At 33.7% G+C, this 16,209-nt stretch overlaps 1 protein-coding gene and 1 pseudogene across 3 annotated transcripts; one reads left to right on the top strand and one right to left on the bottom strand.

Annotated features, from left to right (window-relative positions):
* Positions 1-678: 678 nt before the first annotated feature.
* On the top strand, positions 679-3,897 carry LOC132805057 (uncharacterized; annotated as a pseudogene).
* A 1,476-nt stretch (positions 3,898-5,373) lies between these two features.
* Positions 5,374-15,067, bottom strand: LOC107413382 (zinc finger CCCH domain-containing protein 5). 3 transcript variants are annotated; one of them, XR_007239891.2, is made up of 10 exons: positions 14,509-15,067; positions 14,119-14,271; positions 13,868-14,002; positions 13,462-13,620; positions 11,664-11,756; positions 10,205-10,345; positions 8,359-8,433; positions 7,993-8,198; positions 5,709-7,242; positions 5,374-5,562 (listed from the first exon to the last, which is right to left on the bottom strand). XR_007239891.2 is itself a non-coding variant. In XM_048470954.2 (9 exons), exons 1-9 carry the CDS (start codon positions 14,896-14,898, stop codon positions 5,844-5,846), a joined length of 2,751 nt encoding a protein of 916 aa, XP_048326911.2. In that variant the 5' UTR covers positions 14,899-15,067; the 3' UTR covers positions 5,640-5,843. The 3 variants fall into 3 exon arrangements, 1 of the variants encoding a protein (XP_048326911.2); XR_007239893.2 differs by having other exon boundaries at positions 10,205-10,321; XM_048470954.2 differs by lacking the exon at positions 5,374-5,562 and having other exon boundaries at positions 5,640-7,242.
* Between the last annotated feature and the right edge of the window lie 1,142 nt (positions 15,068-16,209).

Here is a 16,209-nt window from a genome sequence, read left to right as displayed (position 1 = left end):
AATACAAGTGACTTGAGAATTATGTTTTATTGTATAGCTTCCACTTATTCCTTTTTTACCATCACATTTTCATACTATCTTAGATCATTTTTGGAAACAACACAATGACTATTACAAAAGGCTTATGCAGAACTAGAAGATCATATGAATGCCGACAAATATTCGCCCGAATTCCCAAAAAAAAAAAAAAAAAAAAGGAAGAAAAGTGGTACAAACATTAATAAAAGCATCATCCAACTTCAGCCCAGTATTTTCTACTGATAAAAAAATAAAATACAAACATGGAGAAATAAACAAGAACCTAGGGACAGAAGTGAATTAATCACATGTAACAATCAACTAATATAAAACACACTAAAATCAGTTGTACAAAAAAGTGTAGACAAGTATACGAATAGGCAAAATACTGTACATGATGTGCGCTATAGAAAAAACTTTAAACGACAAATGTTAATGTTCCTCATGCTAGGAAAATATATACATATATATATATATATACACACATACATATATATATATATACTAAATTTTAAAATCCTCCCAACTAAAGGATACTAATGTATTTTATAATATCATCCACCTACGAATCAACTTTAACAGTTATGATTTCGAAAGTCTAATTAAACTGCAACATTTTAAAACAAAGTTCCCCCCCCCCCCCCCCCTTCTTTTAAAACTATAGGATACTGCTGTGTAATTTATCCAAGAAGGAAAAACAGTAAAGAAGAAGTTAAGACAAATGCAATATGCCAAAAAACCTGAAAATATGAGATAAAGAACAAAGGTGAATAAAAGCATAATCCCAACTTCAGGCCTAGCATTATACCAAAAATGAATAAAAGCAGGAAGAATGAAACGAGAAGTTACGGAAAACTATTGGTGAAATTTCATCAGCCAGTTATTGGAGGGAGACGTTTTTAAGAGCCTGCCAACTTGTCTAGGGTTTCTCTATAAGCCAATTACTTCCTATTCTTTAACTTACCTATCTACTTCTATCAATTGCAAAATATTCAAATGCATACCATCCTGAACCATATATAAGCTATAGTATTATATCTTCTTCTGCTATGTCATCAACAACCCAATAAAAAGTATATATGTAATAATTATAACTTCTGTTCTGGTAAAGGTAATGATTTAAGTGATCAGAATACTTGCATTTACTCCAAATTAATAAATATTTAGATTATTATAAATACTATCTGACCAAATTGCTCCAAACAAGTTGTTGCCCTACTTTTAATTTGTTTAAGAACAATATCTTTTATAATTAAAAACAAAAAACAGTTTTTAAATTACATGGCCAAACAAACCCAATGATGTATATGATTTCCAATTTTAAAGAAAGCGACTATGACATTCCAGATTTGTCCAAAGTTTTTAATAAAAGAAAATTGTTAAGAGTGCGATCGAATTTCTAACTTTAAATATTTTCTGGGTCAAACAAATGCAATAATGGAAATACATTTGTAATCATTTAAGAAATCGTGACCCTTCGAGTAATTTATAGGTTAAGTGTACCATCTCATATATCAAACTCACAAAAGGCTACAAAAACCAATCTCCTCCACTGGGATGGTGGTTCTCCCTCTGTCACTGTTAGTATCACATGCTAAGCCAAGAGCCATCCACCAATGCAGGCACTGTAAAGAAAAAATGTTCCCTATCTAACTGGTTCCAACTTGTTTTCTATTTCATTCCTTGATTCCAGCCACCCCACTATTTCTTGGAAAATTGATTTTCTTGTCAATTCCTAAACTTTCCAGAGTCCAACTCTAAGATATGGTGTGGTCCTCTGTATTTAACAAAAGCTAATGTTGTGTGACAAAGGACAGAAATCTAGCTGGACTGCGAAAATTCCCTGACTCATTATGCATGATATAGTTTCTTTATATATCTTTGATGTTTTTTCATACTATTTCAGTTGGACTATATTATAAGTACCATCCAAGACCCACATTTTCTTTTACTTTTGAACTCCAAACCAAAATTTTGTTGAGTGGCAAAAAATGAGTGTTCCAAGTAATGGTGGCAATGATATTGGTATAAGAAATTTGGCTAACCTGGTGAGCGTAACCCTCCAATTTCTCACCGGCTGATGGCTCGTGGTCTTCGCCTCATTTCTAATGATGGAAACCGCTGGCGCAAGCTACATGTTGGACCTCTACTCCAATGCCTCGGCTATGACCAAACCACTCTCAATCTAGTTTCTTCAAGGACTTGGGAGCTAACATCGGTATGCCCTCAGTCTTGATCAACGAGATCATACCCCCTTGGCTGGTATTGGCAATCGGTGGGGTTTTGAACTTCTTTTGGCTACTTCATGATATCGCTTGCTGTCACACAAAAGATTTCCATGCCCCAAGTCTGGCAAATGTGCTTGTACATTGCCACTGGAGCAAACTCTCATACCTCCATCAACACAGGAGGTCTTGTCACTTGCGTTAAGAACCTTCCCAACAGCAGAGGAGTCCTCTTAGGCCTTTTTACAAGTTTATATTGGTATAAGTGCTGTCTATGGAAATGACACAAAGTCTTTCACTTTGTTTGTCGCTTGGTTTCCCACAGCTTTGTGTTTCACTTATCTTAGAACAATTCGAATCATGCAAGTCGTACAGCAGAAGAATGAGCGAAAAGTTTTTGTAAGCTCCTTTTTATTTCACTAGTTCTGGTAGTGTATCTATTAAGTATGACCATAGTAGTCAATAATGTTACCTTCACACAGAACTGAGTATGGTGGTAACGGAGCTGCAGTGATTTTCTTGCTCTCTACCACTCTTTGTTGTTGTTGCAAAGGAGCATGATCAATGGAAGAGCAAGAGAAAAGCCGTGTAGGATCCAGCACCTTGCTTGGCTGTTATAACCCATAATCTTTCCACACCATCTCCGGCAACACCTTCAATTGATTTCAGTACACGTTCTCCAACCGCACCAATCCTACTCGAGAAAGTTGCAAAGAAAATATCAGTTTCTTGTTGGAAAAATATATTCAATCCACCGGAGATTGGAGACGGCTATACAATTCTCCAGGCAGTGTTCAGTATTGAAATGTTATCTCTCTTCTTGTCCGCCATTTGTGGACTTGGAGGAACACTAACACTGATTGACTAACTTGGGGCAGATTGGAACTTCCTTAGGCTACTCATTACAAAGCATGGTCACCTTCGTTTCCCTCACAAGCATTTGGATCTACTTCAGATAAGTAATAATAGGAATTCTCTCAGGAATCTTCATCACAAAATTCAAAATCCCTCGCCCTCTCATCCACTCTTACCCTCCTGTTTTCATGCATTGGTTACATTCTCATCGCCTTCAATGTTTAACATGGTTTCTATGTGGCTTCGTTCATTCTGTTTGGTGCACAATGGCCATTGATTTTCTTAATAATTTCTGAGATTTTTGGCCTGAAACACTACTCTACTTTGTATAACTTCGGTAACGTGTCTAGTCCAGTCGGCTTGTATTTGCTGAATGCGAAGTCACTGGGCTTTTTTATGATAAGGAGGCCATAAAACAACTGGAAACTTGGGAACTTTGGGACTGAAAAGGGACGCTAGGAAGCAGTTGAATTGCCATGGTGGGGAGTGTTTCAAATTGTCTTTCATTACAATTACAGCTGTGACTTTTTGTGGAACGCTTATTTCTTTGGTTTTGATATTGAGAACTAGGAAGCTCTATAAAAGTGATATTTATAGGAAGCTCAGAGAGGAGGCCATGGACGCTGCTGAGGCTGAAAGGATGGCGGCAACGAACAAAGTTGGGCCACCGGAGTCGGAAACTATTGTAACTACATCGACTTTTCCTGCTGGTGAGGGTGAACCGCCGGTAAGTTGGAAGGGCCAGCCCTGGAATTTTGTGGCGTCTACATTAAATACTAGTTTTCCTATAAATAATTAAAATAAATAATAAATAAAATGAACAAAAACTATAATTTATATTAAATAAAAAGGTTTCAAAATTATATACAATAATACTTTTTAACACTTTTAAAGTTAAATTAAAATTTACTCTTGTAGTGTTTTTAAATTCAAAATAAGTAATTAAGCTACTACAAAAGTTGTTTTAGTATGTATTTATGTGTTGTATATATTCAAGAAATAAATGTTAGTCACACCACAATTATAAATTTATTAGAAGAAAAAAAGATAATGACGGTTCTAATTTATATTTTTTTAGAAAATTATAATACCATTCAAAGAAAAAAAGATAGTAAATATTTAGGGGGCCTGACCAATTGGGAGTCTTTTAGCATTGCACACTTAGGCGTATCGTCCTAGCCAGCCCTGTAAGTTGGGTGAAGGGTTGGTGGAAACTATAGTGATTAAAAGTACGAAAATGTGTAATCCTCGTCACTTATCAGTGAATGCTTAGTCTAATCCACTTAAACTTCTATTTTATTGGTTTTTTGTTTAATTTTAAATCTAGATATTTTGATAAGTGGGGTAGGATTTAGATTATGTTTAAAAGTATTAAGTTGTTGACAATAATTAAAAATTCGATACATAGAAACTAAAACATTCTACTTCTTAGTCTGTTATTGTAAGTGCTCAATTTTCATCTTCTATCTAAATTTTCTAATTTAGATATTCTATTCAAATTCACCACTTGAAACGAGAAACTCTTGTAAAGTAAATTTCCATATGGTACCAGAAACGTTTAATTCATTAATTTTATGCCATTATTATACTTCCATTGCCAATAAAATGAATATTGTTTCAATAAAATTTTTTAAATCAAAAAATAATAATAATAAAATGAAAGGCTGTCAAACGCTAAAAGATTCTGATTGATTGGATTTAACCATTTTATTTGGCATATAAATTTTTTATAAAAAAAAAAAAAATTAGATTACGAACAATGAATAATTTTTGTGTTCAGTAAATTGGATTATAACAATAGAGGATATGCATGGTATGTTTTGGCACTAATTTTCCAGAGTTTATGAAGATATTCTAATTTCCATAGTCGAGGCTTTTTCATATTTTTACTCATAAATTTTGACTATGTTTTGTTCATTTTATGCTGAAAAAGAGTAAGCAACAAACAAACAATTAAATAAATTTCAGAAACAATTATATGTAGAAGGTAAATAAATAAAGACACGAAAATTCTTAAATTACAGTATAACTGTGTCATCATCTCATCATTAAAAAAATAATAATAATAATAAATACACTTTCAAGGTTTTTAATACTATTTATTCTAGATGACCTTTTTAACGATTTCTAGCAAAGATGGTAAGTTAACAAAGACGGGATTAATTTGATTTTCAAAATAACCGACATACCTTCATTTAATAAGAAATTGAGGGCGTGAGTAATTTTTCAAAAAAATATAATCTTATATTTTTTAAGTAGCCAAAAATGGTAGTGGTTGTGGAATGCATCGCAACTGACATAGCAAAGACGAGTATTCGAATCTTTAGGCAAGATATACAAAGAAATGCAGATGCCTCAACATAAACAAGAGAAAATATAACAATAATAACAATAACAATAACAATAAAATGCATCAACCTTAAAGCCAGCTTTCCATTGAATTCCAGACGGGGGAAAGGGACACCTGCCACCATAAATTTACCAGCAATATTAAGGTTTAAATCATTTTAAGCACCAAATAAGATAAGACTGACTGAAAAATTGAAGAGATGAAAGCGAATATAGTCACAATAACCATAAAGAAAGTCTACAATGGAGCACGGAAGCTACCATAATCATTGCAGGCAAAATGATAGTAGTAGTTCAAGTACATTCTTCATGTTCAGATCTACTCCACAATGTGACTCTTTCAGAGACACTAAATGAGTGCCTTTTGTGTTGTCTTTTATGATATGTTCAATTCTTCTAACAATTCTTTTCAGAATCTTTGTTGTCTTGGGATGAATCTCCCTCATTATCCGAGCATCTATTATGGCCTGATTGGCTTCTACTTTTTGATCTTCTTGCTCTATCAATCTTGGAAGATCGCTTACTAGAGGAATCCAAATTACTAGACTTTTTTGAAGCAACTTCTTCAGAATTCCAGCGGTCTTCAAGGTCAAGTTTATCATGATGGTAGCGCTCTGAGTCACAATCATATGATCTCTCTCTTCCACTGTAATGAACCGAACCGTTAAAACTAGTAAACTTCCCTCTAGATTTAGAGTACACATCACCAGCACATTGTTCAGATTCCCACCGATCTTGTTTATCAAATTTTACCTCAGAGTTGTGTCTGAAATCAAGATCATGTGGGCTGTCTCTCATATCATATTGATCTGAACTGCTGGGCTCACAACTCCAATCTGATCTAAAGTTCTCATTAGAAGGATCTGCTTTGCTAATCTCTACACTCATATGACGCCGCTCAGCTTTAATCCTTCTGGTAGGTTCCACCTGATCTTCTGAGATATCTGACCCTTCTTTTGGGAATCCCCTTGTGTGACTATGATGTCTTTCTGTACTCTTGTCCAACCAGTCATCACCAAAATCAGTACCAAGAATCCTGTCTTTGCTGTCCCCATGTTCATCAGAGAACTTGGAAACTTTGCTGGACTGTACTGAGCTTTTCCTCCTTTTACTATGGTGCCTATCAGCATCATCATCCCTGGTCCTCTTACTACGGCGCCTATGAGCATCATCATCACTGTCCATACGTGACCAGCCTCCTTCAGCACCATGATCCCTATTCGCCTTGTCCCCATAACTAGCAGGATATTCAACTTTTCTGCAGCGTCTTGAACTTTTTCTTGTTCTGTCATGGTATGACTCTCCCCTGCCCTCATCCGAATGACTGTCAACTTCATCATTTCTGTTCTCATGTTCTCCATAATCATCAAGATATCTTGCTATCCTACTATATTTTGGGCTTTGCCTAGCATGATCACGGTTTCTATCTCTAACTTCATCCACATCCGACCAACCTCCATCAGAATCAGTTTCAAAAGATCTGTTTTTGCTGTTCCTGCCCTGCCATCTTGAACTATTCCTTGCGCAAACATGATACTCATCTCTGTCTGTATCTCTAACATTATCAAACATTTCTCCATCAATATCCATATCATGGTTTTTTCTCTTCCTATAATGATCATCTTTTGAGTTCATACTCTGTTTGCATAAGCCGTCATTTTTGTTCTGCTCTTTATAATCACTTTTGCAGCTCTGGCGGTTCGAACGAACATAATTTTCATTGTCATTTCTTCTACGAGAAGTACCATAATTTGTGGAATCCATCTCTCTGGATCTAGATCTTCTTGAACGATACCTGCAATGAATCAGAAAACAAGACAAAGTAAGAGCGTGGGCAGCAAGGAGAAATAAGTCAAAATCACAAGACTTAAAATCAAATCTCCCATCTCAACAAGAACTACAGTTATTTCTAATTCACACAACACAACGATGAAATGTCAAATTAAATATAATATGAAGTTCAGCAACATATTATATCGTCTCCAGGTAAACTTGAAACTAAAATAACAGATGAAAAACAGGACCTATTGTGAACATGCAATTACAGAAATCAAAATAAAATTGAGATGGTAGATTATATAAGCATGAACCAAATTTACAAGTAGGCACTTTGATCACATGGAAAATTTAGGAGCTTGCACTACATAATCAAGGAGGCAGTATATGATGCAATATTACCATCAGCTAGCTTTTTACAAAACAAATTTTCTTTCCTTCTAATATAGGCATATATACTTACCAATGGATCAATCTGTGGTACAAGTTGTCTCATACCACAACTAACAATCTCAGTTTTATATATTAATAAAATGGTTTTGCAACTTCTCAACAACTCAAACATAAGAGTGAGAGAATTTAAGAAACTGATATTCTAATTTTGCATACATTATGAAAATGGTAAAAAGAGGTGTAGGTAATACGATGGAATCTACCATTTTGATTTAGAAGAAACTAGAATCAAGAGTACTACAAATCGGACCATTCATACCAAATTCCAAATTACAAACTACTGCATGCAATAACTACTGCTATGGTAAAAGCAGACCTGCCTGCCTCTGCCGCCGACATCTTGCCAAAATTTTCTTGTGACTTCTCTCTATCATACACAGAATCTTCAGAATAACCAAATAAAGCAACCATCCTTTGCACCCAATACTTTGGTGGTGGTTTGTCACCATCAGCCCATTCATAGTCCCCGCCAGGATTACGGAAGCAGTGAATGAAATTGCAAGCAGTTCCATGGGAACATGTCTGTAAGAATTACATTGAAATATGACTCAGGTCTATTTAAATGTATTACTGAAAACAAAAGAGGAACACATTATTTAACAGTGCCAACATAGAATCCAGTGACAAACAAAGCACATAACCCACTCAAACTAAAGGAGAGAAGTGAAGTGACTGAACATACTTTGAACCTTGACTTCATATACTCCCCACAAATGGCAACCTTCCATCTGGTCAAATTGACAAATTCACAAATTACCTGGCACAAAATGCAACTAGATCAATAAAAAATCAGCAGAAAAGATGGAAAAGAAAAATTGATCTTAGGAAAGTAAGAAAGCTGACATTATAAATTCACATAATCCAAAAGGCAAAATTTATTATCACTAATTCAGATCACCTTTTCACTGCACATCTTATATTATATCAAGTATCTACATCTAGCTATTCAATTTTGAAATTGACCACAAAACAATATACAGGGCCTGCAGCTATACAGCAAAAATCTGACACATGACCCACTACGGGATAAGAACAGCAATTTTCAATTAATGTTTAAGACTTCTAATAAAATATTTACAATATTTAACTTAAGATTTTCACCACTAAAATTAATGGCTGGGCAGGCAGCAAGCCTCATACTTAATCCAGCAAGTAATAACACAATGCACTTCCAACAAACATATAAAAATTACTCGAATATTCTCCCACTCGAAAGTCAAGACAATATATAAGGTTTCTAGAAATGAAACATAAAATACATAACCATAACAAACAAAAAATACAACAGAAGACAGGCAACTATCCATGAAGCATCAATTATTCAAAACAAAGCAGCCATAACAAATGCAATAAGACTATCACAATAGCTAAAGTGAATAGAGACTCTCCCTCACCAATCTGCACCTCCAGTCCTAATGACATCTTGAATTACCTCTCCAGTCACTAATCTCTCCAATAACTTCTCCACAAACCAACAATTAACTGCCAAATCCATCAAAACAACAATAAATCTTTGCAAGAATTTGCTCCTCCTGCCAGTCTGTCCAATAAAAATATTATTGCATCAACAACTTCCTAATCAACACAATCCATGATAACAGCCAACAACTGCAAAATACCATGTTCTGCTTTGAAGGTCGAGTTTATCCTATAATATGACTGCATCTCCAACTATCCCTCCTCTACAGAATAAACAACAATAATTGACAAGTCTCCAGAAACTATATTCTCAAACCTCACCAAAAGGAATGTATTCTTCTTTTAAATTACAAATGAAACTTTCTTTGACAGCTTCTCATTCACTTATGGCTTTAGACAAGAGAATAATCCTTTCCATTACCTCCAAATTCCATTCTGGCAGTTTTTTTCTGACAAGCAATCATCATATTTGAGTCTCAAAGGTGTTCAGAAAAATCAGCTTGTACACTGACGTAACAAGCGATGTTTCGAAGAAAGACAAAAAGCTATTCATAATGAACAGCTAAGCATCAGAAGTTCATCAGTTGCTAAGTTACTAACACCCACAAAGTGATAAACTTTTGAATTCAATTAAATTAAGGCAATGATTTCAAATATTGATGAAAACAAAAGTTTTTGTACAGCAAGCAAAAACATAAGCCAGAATAATACAAACATACAACATCTAAGCACCGACAAACAACTCCCTGACTAGAGGAAATAGAGGGGTACCTATGATTTGATTTACAACCACAATGCCAAAATTTTATACATGCGTAAACCATAAGACTATTTAAGCTCACTTCATTTCAACAACATGGAACATCATGAGAAAATGGGTAGCAAAGCAAATTAAATAAACTAATAAGATTATCAGAAAAAACAAGCTTATGAAAGGTAGGTAAAGATATGACTTAGTGCTTGCATACATGCATTGACAATAGGCAAACATGTTAAAAAAAAAAATACATATATATATATATATATAAATAGTAGATTTAAGAGTTATAATTTATAATTTATAATTTATTACCTAAAGCCAAATAAGTACTAATGAAAATATGAAATACCTGCTTCCCAGCAAAGTAACGACCATTGATAGAATGATATGCAAGCACAGCTGAATCCAAACATTTGTACTGGATGTACACATTTCCCCGCAAGTGGAAGGATCCATTTCTACACACCTGATACAGATTAGATTCATTACCCTGAGATGGCATTCAGAGAACAAGTAGAGTGGGGTAAGGCCACAAGCTTCAGGCCTCTACGACACTGTCATAGCACATGCTTGAGATACTCTTCTTCAAAAATATTTAATCATTCTATACTTGAAAATGCAGAGCCATAAAAGGATTAACACAAAATGCATACTGAAACATCTTATTTTCATCTCCTTCATACTTCCAGAATCAAAGTTCATAAAACAAGATATATCTTACCTTTTGCAGTTAAAATCACGTATCTTTTTTTTTTTCTTTTTTTTTTTTTTCCTTTTTTTTTTGGGGGGTTAAAATTACACTTCTACAAACACACATAAAATACAGACAGCAGCATACAGTCCCATTCTCTTAGGCGACAGTGCCCAAGATATGCTGGGCAACCACATGCCACAACATGTAAAATCAAAATCAACATCACGCAACATGCTACAAGATGCTGTATTGCCCAGCATACCATGGAATCTGTTGCCCTGTAGAATATCTTCCTCTATATATATTTATGCGCATGTTTATGCAAATAATGTCAACAGCCAGGTTCTTTTCTGTGTTCAAATATTTCCGATCACATAATAGGTACATGCTTATGCAGATTATGAGAAGCTTTACTTAACAATTATGAATGTGGATTTTTATGTTATTCTTTAGTTTATTCATTTTAGGACCATCTTAAGTTTTCATAAGAAGTTTAGCTTGGAATTTATTTTAGGATTCACTTCTATAATTATTTATCGTTTTCTTAGTTAGTTTTTTTTGTTGCATCGGTTTCCTTTACTGGATTTGAATTTCGAATGCCCTACTATATTTGAATTTTCACCCCAAAACACCTCCAGGTGCCACAGTATTGATCACTGCTTGTGGTCACAAATCTGACCCCAAAATACTTAGAATGAACTCTCCACTAGTCAAACTGTTACATACCCACCAATGAGTTACCATATATTCACCAAAGCCAGTCTGCAAACTTGCTTTTTACACTATTGACAACTGCTGTCTGAATGTCACCACTATCCAAATCCAACAGAAAACTAAAAAAACTACCTACATTCCTAAAATAAAACCCCATACAAAAAATAAATAAATAAATAAATAAATAATAATAACAATGAAAAAATTAAAAAAGCTTAATTCCTACTAAAATAATTTCAAAATAATTTAGCTAAAGATTATCATAAAATCTTAAGCTAAAACATAATTATTAAAGAAAGCATCTAATGATCTATGTGGCACGAATATATACATGTATGGTAATATGATAAAGACGAGCTCATAGAATGGCAATCACAAGGAATAGGAAGCAGTAAGAAACCTTGAAATTCACAATTTCCCCAAATTTCAAGAACTCTGTATGCACATCCTCATAAAATTCTTCATAACTGCGTTCAATCTCCTCATCAGTATACTGAAAATGAGAGAAAGAAATCAGACCACAATGATATACAACTCTCGAAAAAATCATTTGTAATAAGATCAAAGAGAAAAATAGCAGGTCTCAGGACAACATTCGGATTGCTGCCTAAGATGCCATTGTAAGAGTGAGAAGCATCTTTATAATGTTAATATGCAGTAACATATAAAATAAAAAATTAGCATGCATATTTAATATATATATATATATATGGCATGGTTTGGAGAGTTCACATTAGCATTCTCACTGACATACATAATATATTTATGACTCAATGAAAGATGGAAAAGTTAAGAACTCAATATCCCAACTAATATTAAGCTACAACAAGATATCACATAACACAAAGTTAAAATTCAACAGAAGAATCTCTGTTTTTACATTTTGAATTGAAATTGAAAATGCCTAATTTTGTACATTTTCATGAATATTGTATCTATTTTATGTTTAAAGTCAAAAGAAAGCGTATGTCCACATACTTATAAGAGTTGCCATGATGACCACAAACCTTGGAAGTCATAACCATCATCATCCAAACAGCTCCAAAAACCCCAGGAAAGGTAAATTTCGCCACAAACTAACCATGGTTAAGGCATAAAAACTTACAGAACAATAAACCTGAGTAGTTATTTTATATACAGTTGAAAGTTTCTTAATTCAACAAACCTTAACTAGAACTAACATTACAACTAATTTACTGGAACAAAAATAAACAAACATATGAATAGATTATAAATGGAACTTTCACCACATAAGAAGTATACCAGAAAATATACAAAATCATTATCAAGTTGTTAGATTTACTCTAAAAGGCAAGGCATGATATATACATATATATATATATATAAATATAACATACATGAGTATAATAAGATGAACTACTACTCAAATTAGGTAATCAAACAATTGAAGACATTGGATGATAGCCAAATTTTTATTCTCTTTTCTTTTTTTTCCAGCCCCTAATAGAAAATAAAAATAAGTATGACAGATGATAACCAGCCTTGTGCCAACAAGAAGGATACGCAATTGCTAATCTTTTACGCCAACAGGACCAAGGCCAAAACCATGAATCTCCATCGCATTGATTCTTGCAAATCAATCTATGATTCGAATCAAGCCAAAGAACTAAAACACAAGCAAAAAAAATTCCTAAAATGGAATATACATATGGTATGACATCAAAATGCAACCAGTACAACAGAAAAGCTTGATATAACATTAAATTTGAATATCGAAGTGACATCTGCATATTAGCACTCCTGAAAAGAGTGAGATAGAAAAAAATAACAGAGCATTCCAAATAAACCTATGCAGGAAGTTTTGCATAAAACATAGTTTTTCAACAATATTCCATTTTAGCAGGCTAGTAATGATAACGAATGGAGACCTATTTCAATCCTTGCACGGTTAAATAACTGAATATGAGCATCAAAACAAATAAGAAAGGTGCATGTGATACTTAATGGAAAGCGCACACACACACACACACACACAAAGAAAGAAAAGAGAAAAAAGAGTTCATCTTTACATGAGATTCTCCTATTCAGCGGACTACTACCACAACATTAGGAACCGCTTTCTTTCATTAAGTAACCATATCATAAAAAGAAAAACGTTTCTGAGATTCAATGACATTCAGAGAATTCTTAAGCTATTCATTAGGATACAAGAATCACATAAGGCAGCATTAACACACCTCAAGCCCCTCATCCTGCTCCCAAGCAAGGCCTGGACCATTGTACATGTTCTTGATAAGTATTGTACATGCTTTATCAGGGTAGAAATGAACTCTACTGCAACGCTGACCAAACCGACAAGCACCAGTTTTCAAATGGAAAGGGCAATGAGCTTTATCCTGTCAGATAACAAGCCAAAAATTGGAGTACTCTCCTTATAAATAACAACTAGCACATTTAAATATAAAATACAAGAACTACCAACAGAGAAACTATTTAAGTCTGAAATAGATAATAAATCCCACTTTCACAGGCATAGGCTATTAACAGCACCAATAAAACTCCACTGTGCCAGAAGAGTTACAAGACAGAAATTGATAACAAACAATGCCGCGCAAATACACAATGATGATGCAAGATGCACACCTGTTCAGTTCCAAAATTTGGTAATTGTTGAGCAACATTCTCAATCGCGTGCTGAGCAGATACCAAGCCATTTTTATAATCTGCAAAAGCTTCAGATTGTGGAGGAAGAGGATTTGATGTAGGCCTATCAGCATCCTGTGAGACAAACAATAGCATCCATTACTCAAATCTTAAGCCAAACCACAAAAGAAAACATTTCAGAAAGTAATCTATATGGTAATTAATTCTTAAGTTCCCTTCATATTACGTACCTCGTTTCTGCTTTGTTGGTCTTTACTCTTTTTTGGAACCCTAACCTTCTTCTTCTTGACAATAATCTCATTTCCTTGCCAGATAATCTCAGCAGGCCCTTCTTCAACATACTCCCAATCATCATCCTCGTCACCATTGGTTGCATTTTCAGCCTATCATCCATTTCATAACAAAAGAAATCAACGGTTTCAGTTCCTGAATATCCAGTTTCTCCTCCCAAGAAATACAAAACCCAATCCCCTTAAATTATTATTGAAAATAATCTAATTAAACAGATAATAAAAACCAAGGATATTGAAATTAACAGCAGGTTTTGAACCTGTTTCACTTGTCCATACTTTCTCAGCGACCAAACAAACCTTTACAGACAAAGAAAACCATAGGAATACCTGTTGCCTCCGTAACTCTTCATCGAAAGCCTTCCTTCGCCGCTCCTCTTCTTCTTCTTCTTCGATCATCTTCTTCTTTCTCAGTTCCATGGCTTCGAGCCAAGCCTTCTCTCGCTCTTCGAACTCCTTCCTCTCCCTCTCGGCCCTCTCGGCTTCTTCTCGCTCCATCAATTCGATCTTCATCTGCTCCTGTGGATCGTTAAGCTTGACCTCTTCTTCCTCTCGTTCTTTTACGGCCATGTCTTTCCTTATCTGCTTCCTCTTCATCTTCTTCAAGGCCTTTCTCTTCTCCTTCCTGCTCATCGTACAAGTGCCACTCTCCATACCTAAACCCTCGGTTTCCGATTGATTCTTCTCTTCCTTCTCTTTTCCTGTAATTTCCTCAGCCATCGTTATTGGTCACTCGGGCTACACGACGGAATTCCTCGGCTTTTGTGAGAATGGAAAAAATATACACCCAAATTTTTCTGCTATAATCTCCAACTCTCCTGGGAAACGAAATATGCCTTTCTTTTCTGTTTTTTTCTTTCAATTATCCCAATTTCAAAGTAATTATTTCCATAAAAAAATAAACAAAAATAAGTTGGCTTGGGTGCCTTTAATTTCATTATAGTTGCGATTTAACCTCTAGTTTTAAAATCTGTTATATTCAACATTCTATTTTTAATTTAGTGCATATTAATACAATTATCGCTAATTTTTTTTCAACTAACAAATAATCAATTATATTCAATCTCTGCATAATTCAACAAAATAAATGTCTCATCTTTATAATTATATTTGAGATTTAAAAATCATAACTGCAAAATTTATAAATGGCTTAAACATACTTCAGATAAATAATAAATGATTCAACATTGTAGTTTTGAAAACTTAAAAGCCTAAATTGCAACATATAAAATTTTAAAAAATTAAAATGCAATTAGTCCTTATTTATAGTAATTTAGTATAATTTACTTTGTACAAAAATTAATAATAATTTATTATTTAATTAAACAAAATAATACTGCATACCGCAACCCTCATTGAGTTCAAGAGGCTTTTTGATCCAAAGAAAAATTCAAGGGACTCAGTTAAAATATTCTCCTTATGAATTTTGTCCCCTTCTTAAGCAAATTTTCCCATGAATTATAGGCATAATAACGCATTTAATTTAGTTATATGTATAGTATGAGACTAAGGGCTATTTGTGTCAAAATAGTTAGTTTTCATCGTTCATTATAGATAGACTCTAATATTGAACCAAACATTAAAATCTATTCCATCTTTGATCTTATATCACCCTCCATTTCACTCCTTGTTTCTTTCCATTCTTCTACTAACCAAACACTATCATTTTATTTTCTCTTTTATTTATTTATTTTTTATTTTTTTGGGATAAGAACAAAGATGGAATAGATTTTAATGTTTAGTTCAACATTAGAGTTACACGAGAAATTATTTGGTAGGACAGGTCTACCATTTTAGTCTTAAGTCCATCTAATTATATTATGTCATTTTATCAAATATAACACATTATTTATGTCATTTTTAAAATTCAATATAATTAAACTCTAAAGTAATAAGTTATTTATTAACAAATTAAATTCCTTTAATATTTCATCTGAAAAAAATCAATTCCTTTAATATATTTAATTTACTTAAAAGAATTATCTTATTTATTTTATTTCTCAAACAAAAAAAAAATACAAATATTATTTC

The sequence above is a fragment of the Ziziphus jujuba genome, chromosome 8 (genome assembly GCF_031755915.1).
Source record: "Ziziphus jujuba cultivar Dongzao chromosome 8, ASM3175591v1".
NCBI lineage: Eukaryota > Viridiplantae > Streptophyta > Magnoliopsida > Rosales > Rhamnaceae > Ziziphus > Ziziphus jujuba.
This window is presented reverse-complemented; position numbering and strand designations above follow the sequence as displayed.

What these genes read in the sequence shown, in the direction of transcription:
- LOC107413382 (XM_048470954.2), bottom strand. Translation starts at nt 14,898, where the DNA reads ATGGCTGAGGAAATTACAGGAAAAGAGAAGGAAGAGAAGAATCAATCG. An exon ending in CAAATTTTGGAACTGAACAG is followed by an intron (nt 13,621 to 13,867) that starts GTGTGCATCTTG and finishes GTTATCTGACAG; the next exon opens with GATAAAGCTCATTGCCCTTT. An exon ending in ATATGAAGTCAAGGTTCAAA is followed by an intron (nt 8,199 to 8,358) that starts GTATGTTCAGTC and finishes TAATTCTTACAG; the next exon opens with ACATGTTCCCATGGAACTGC.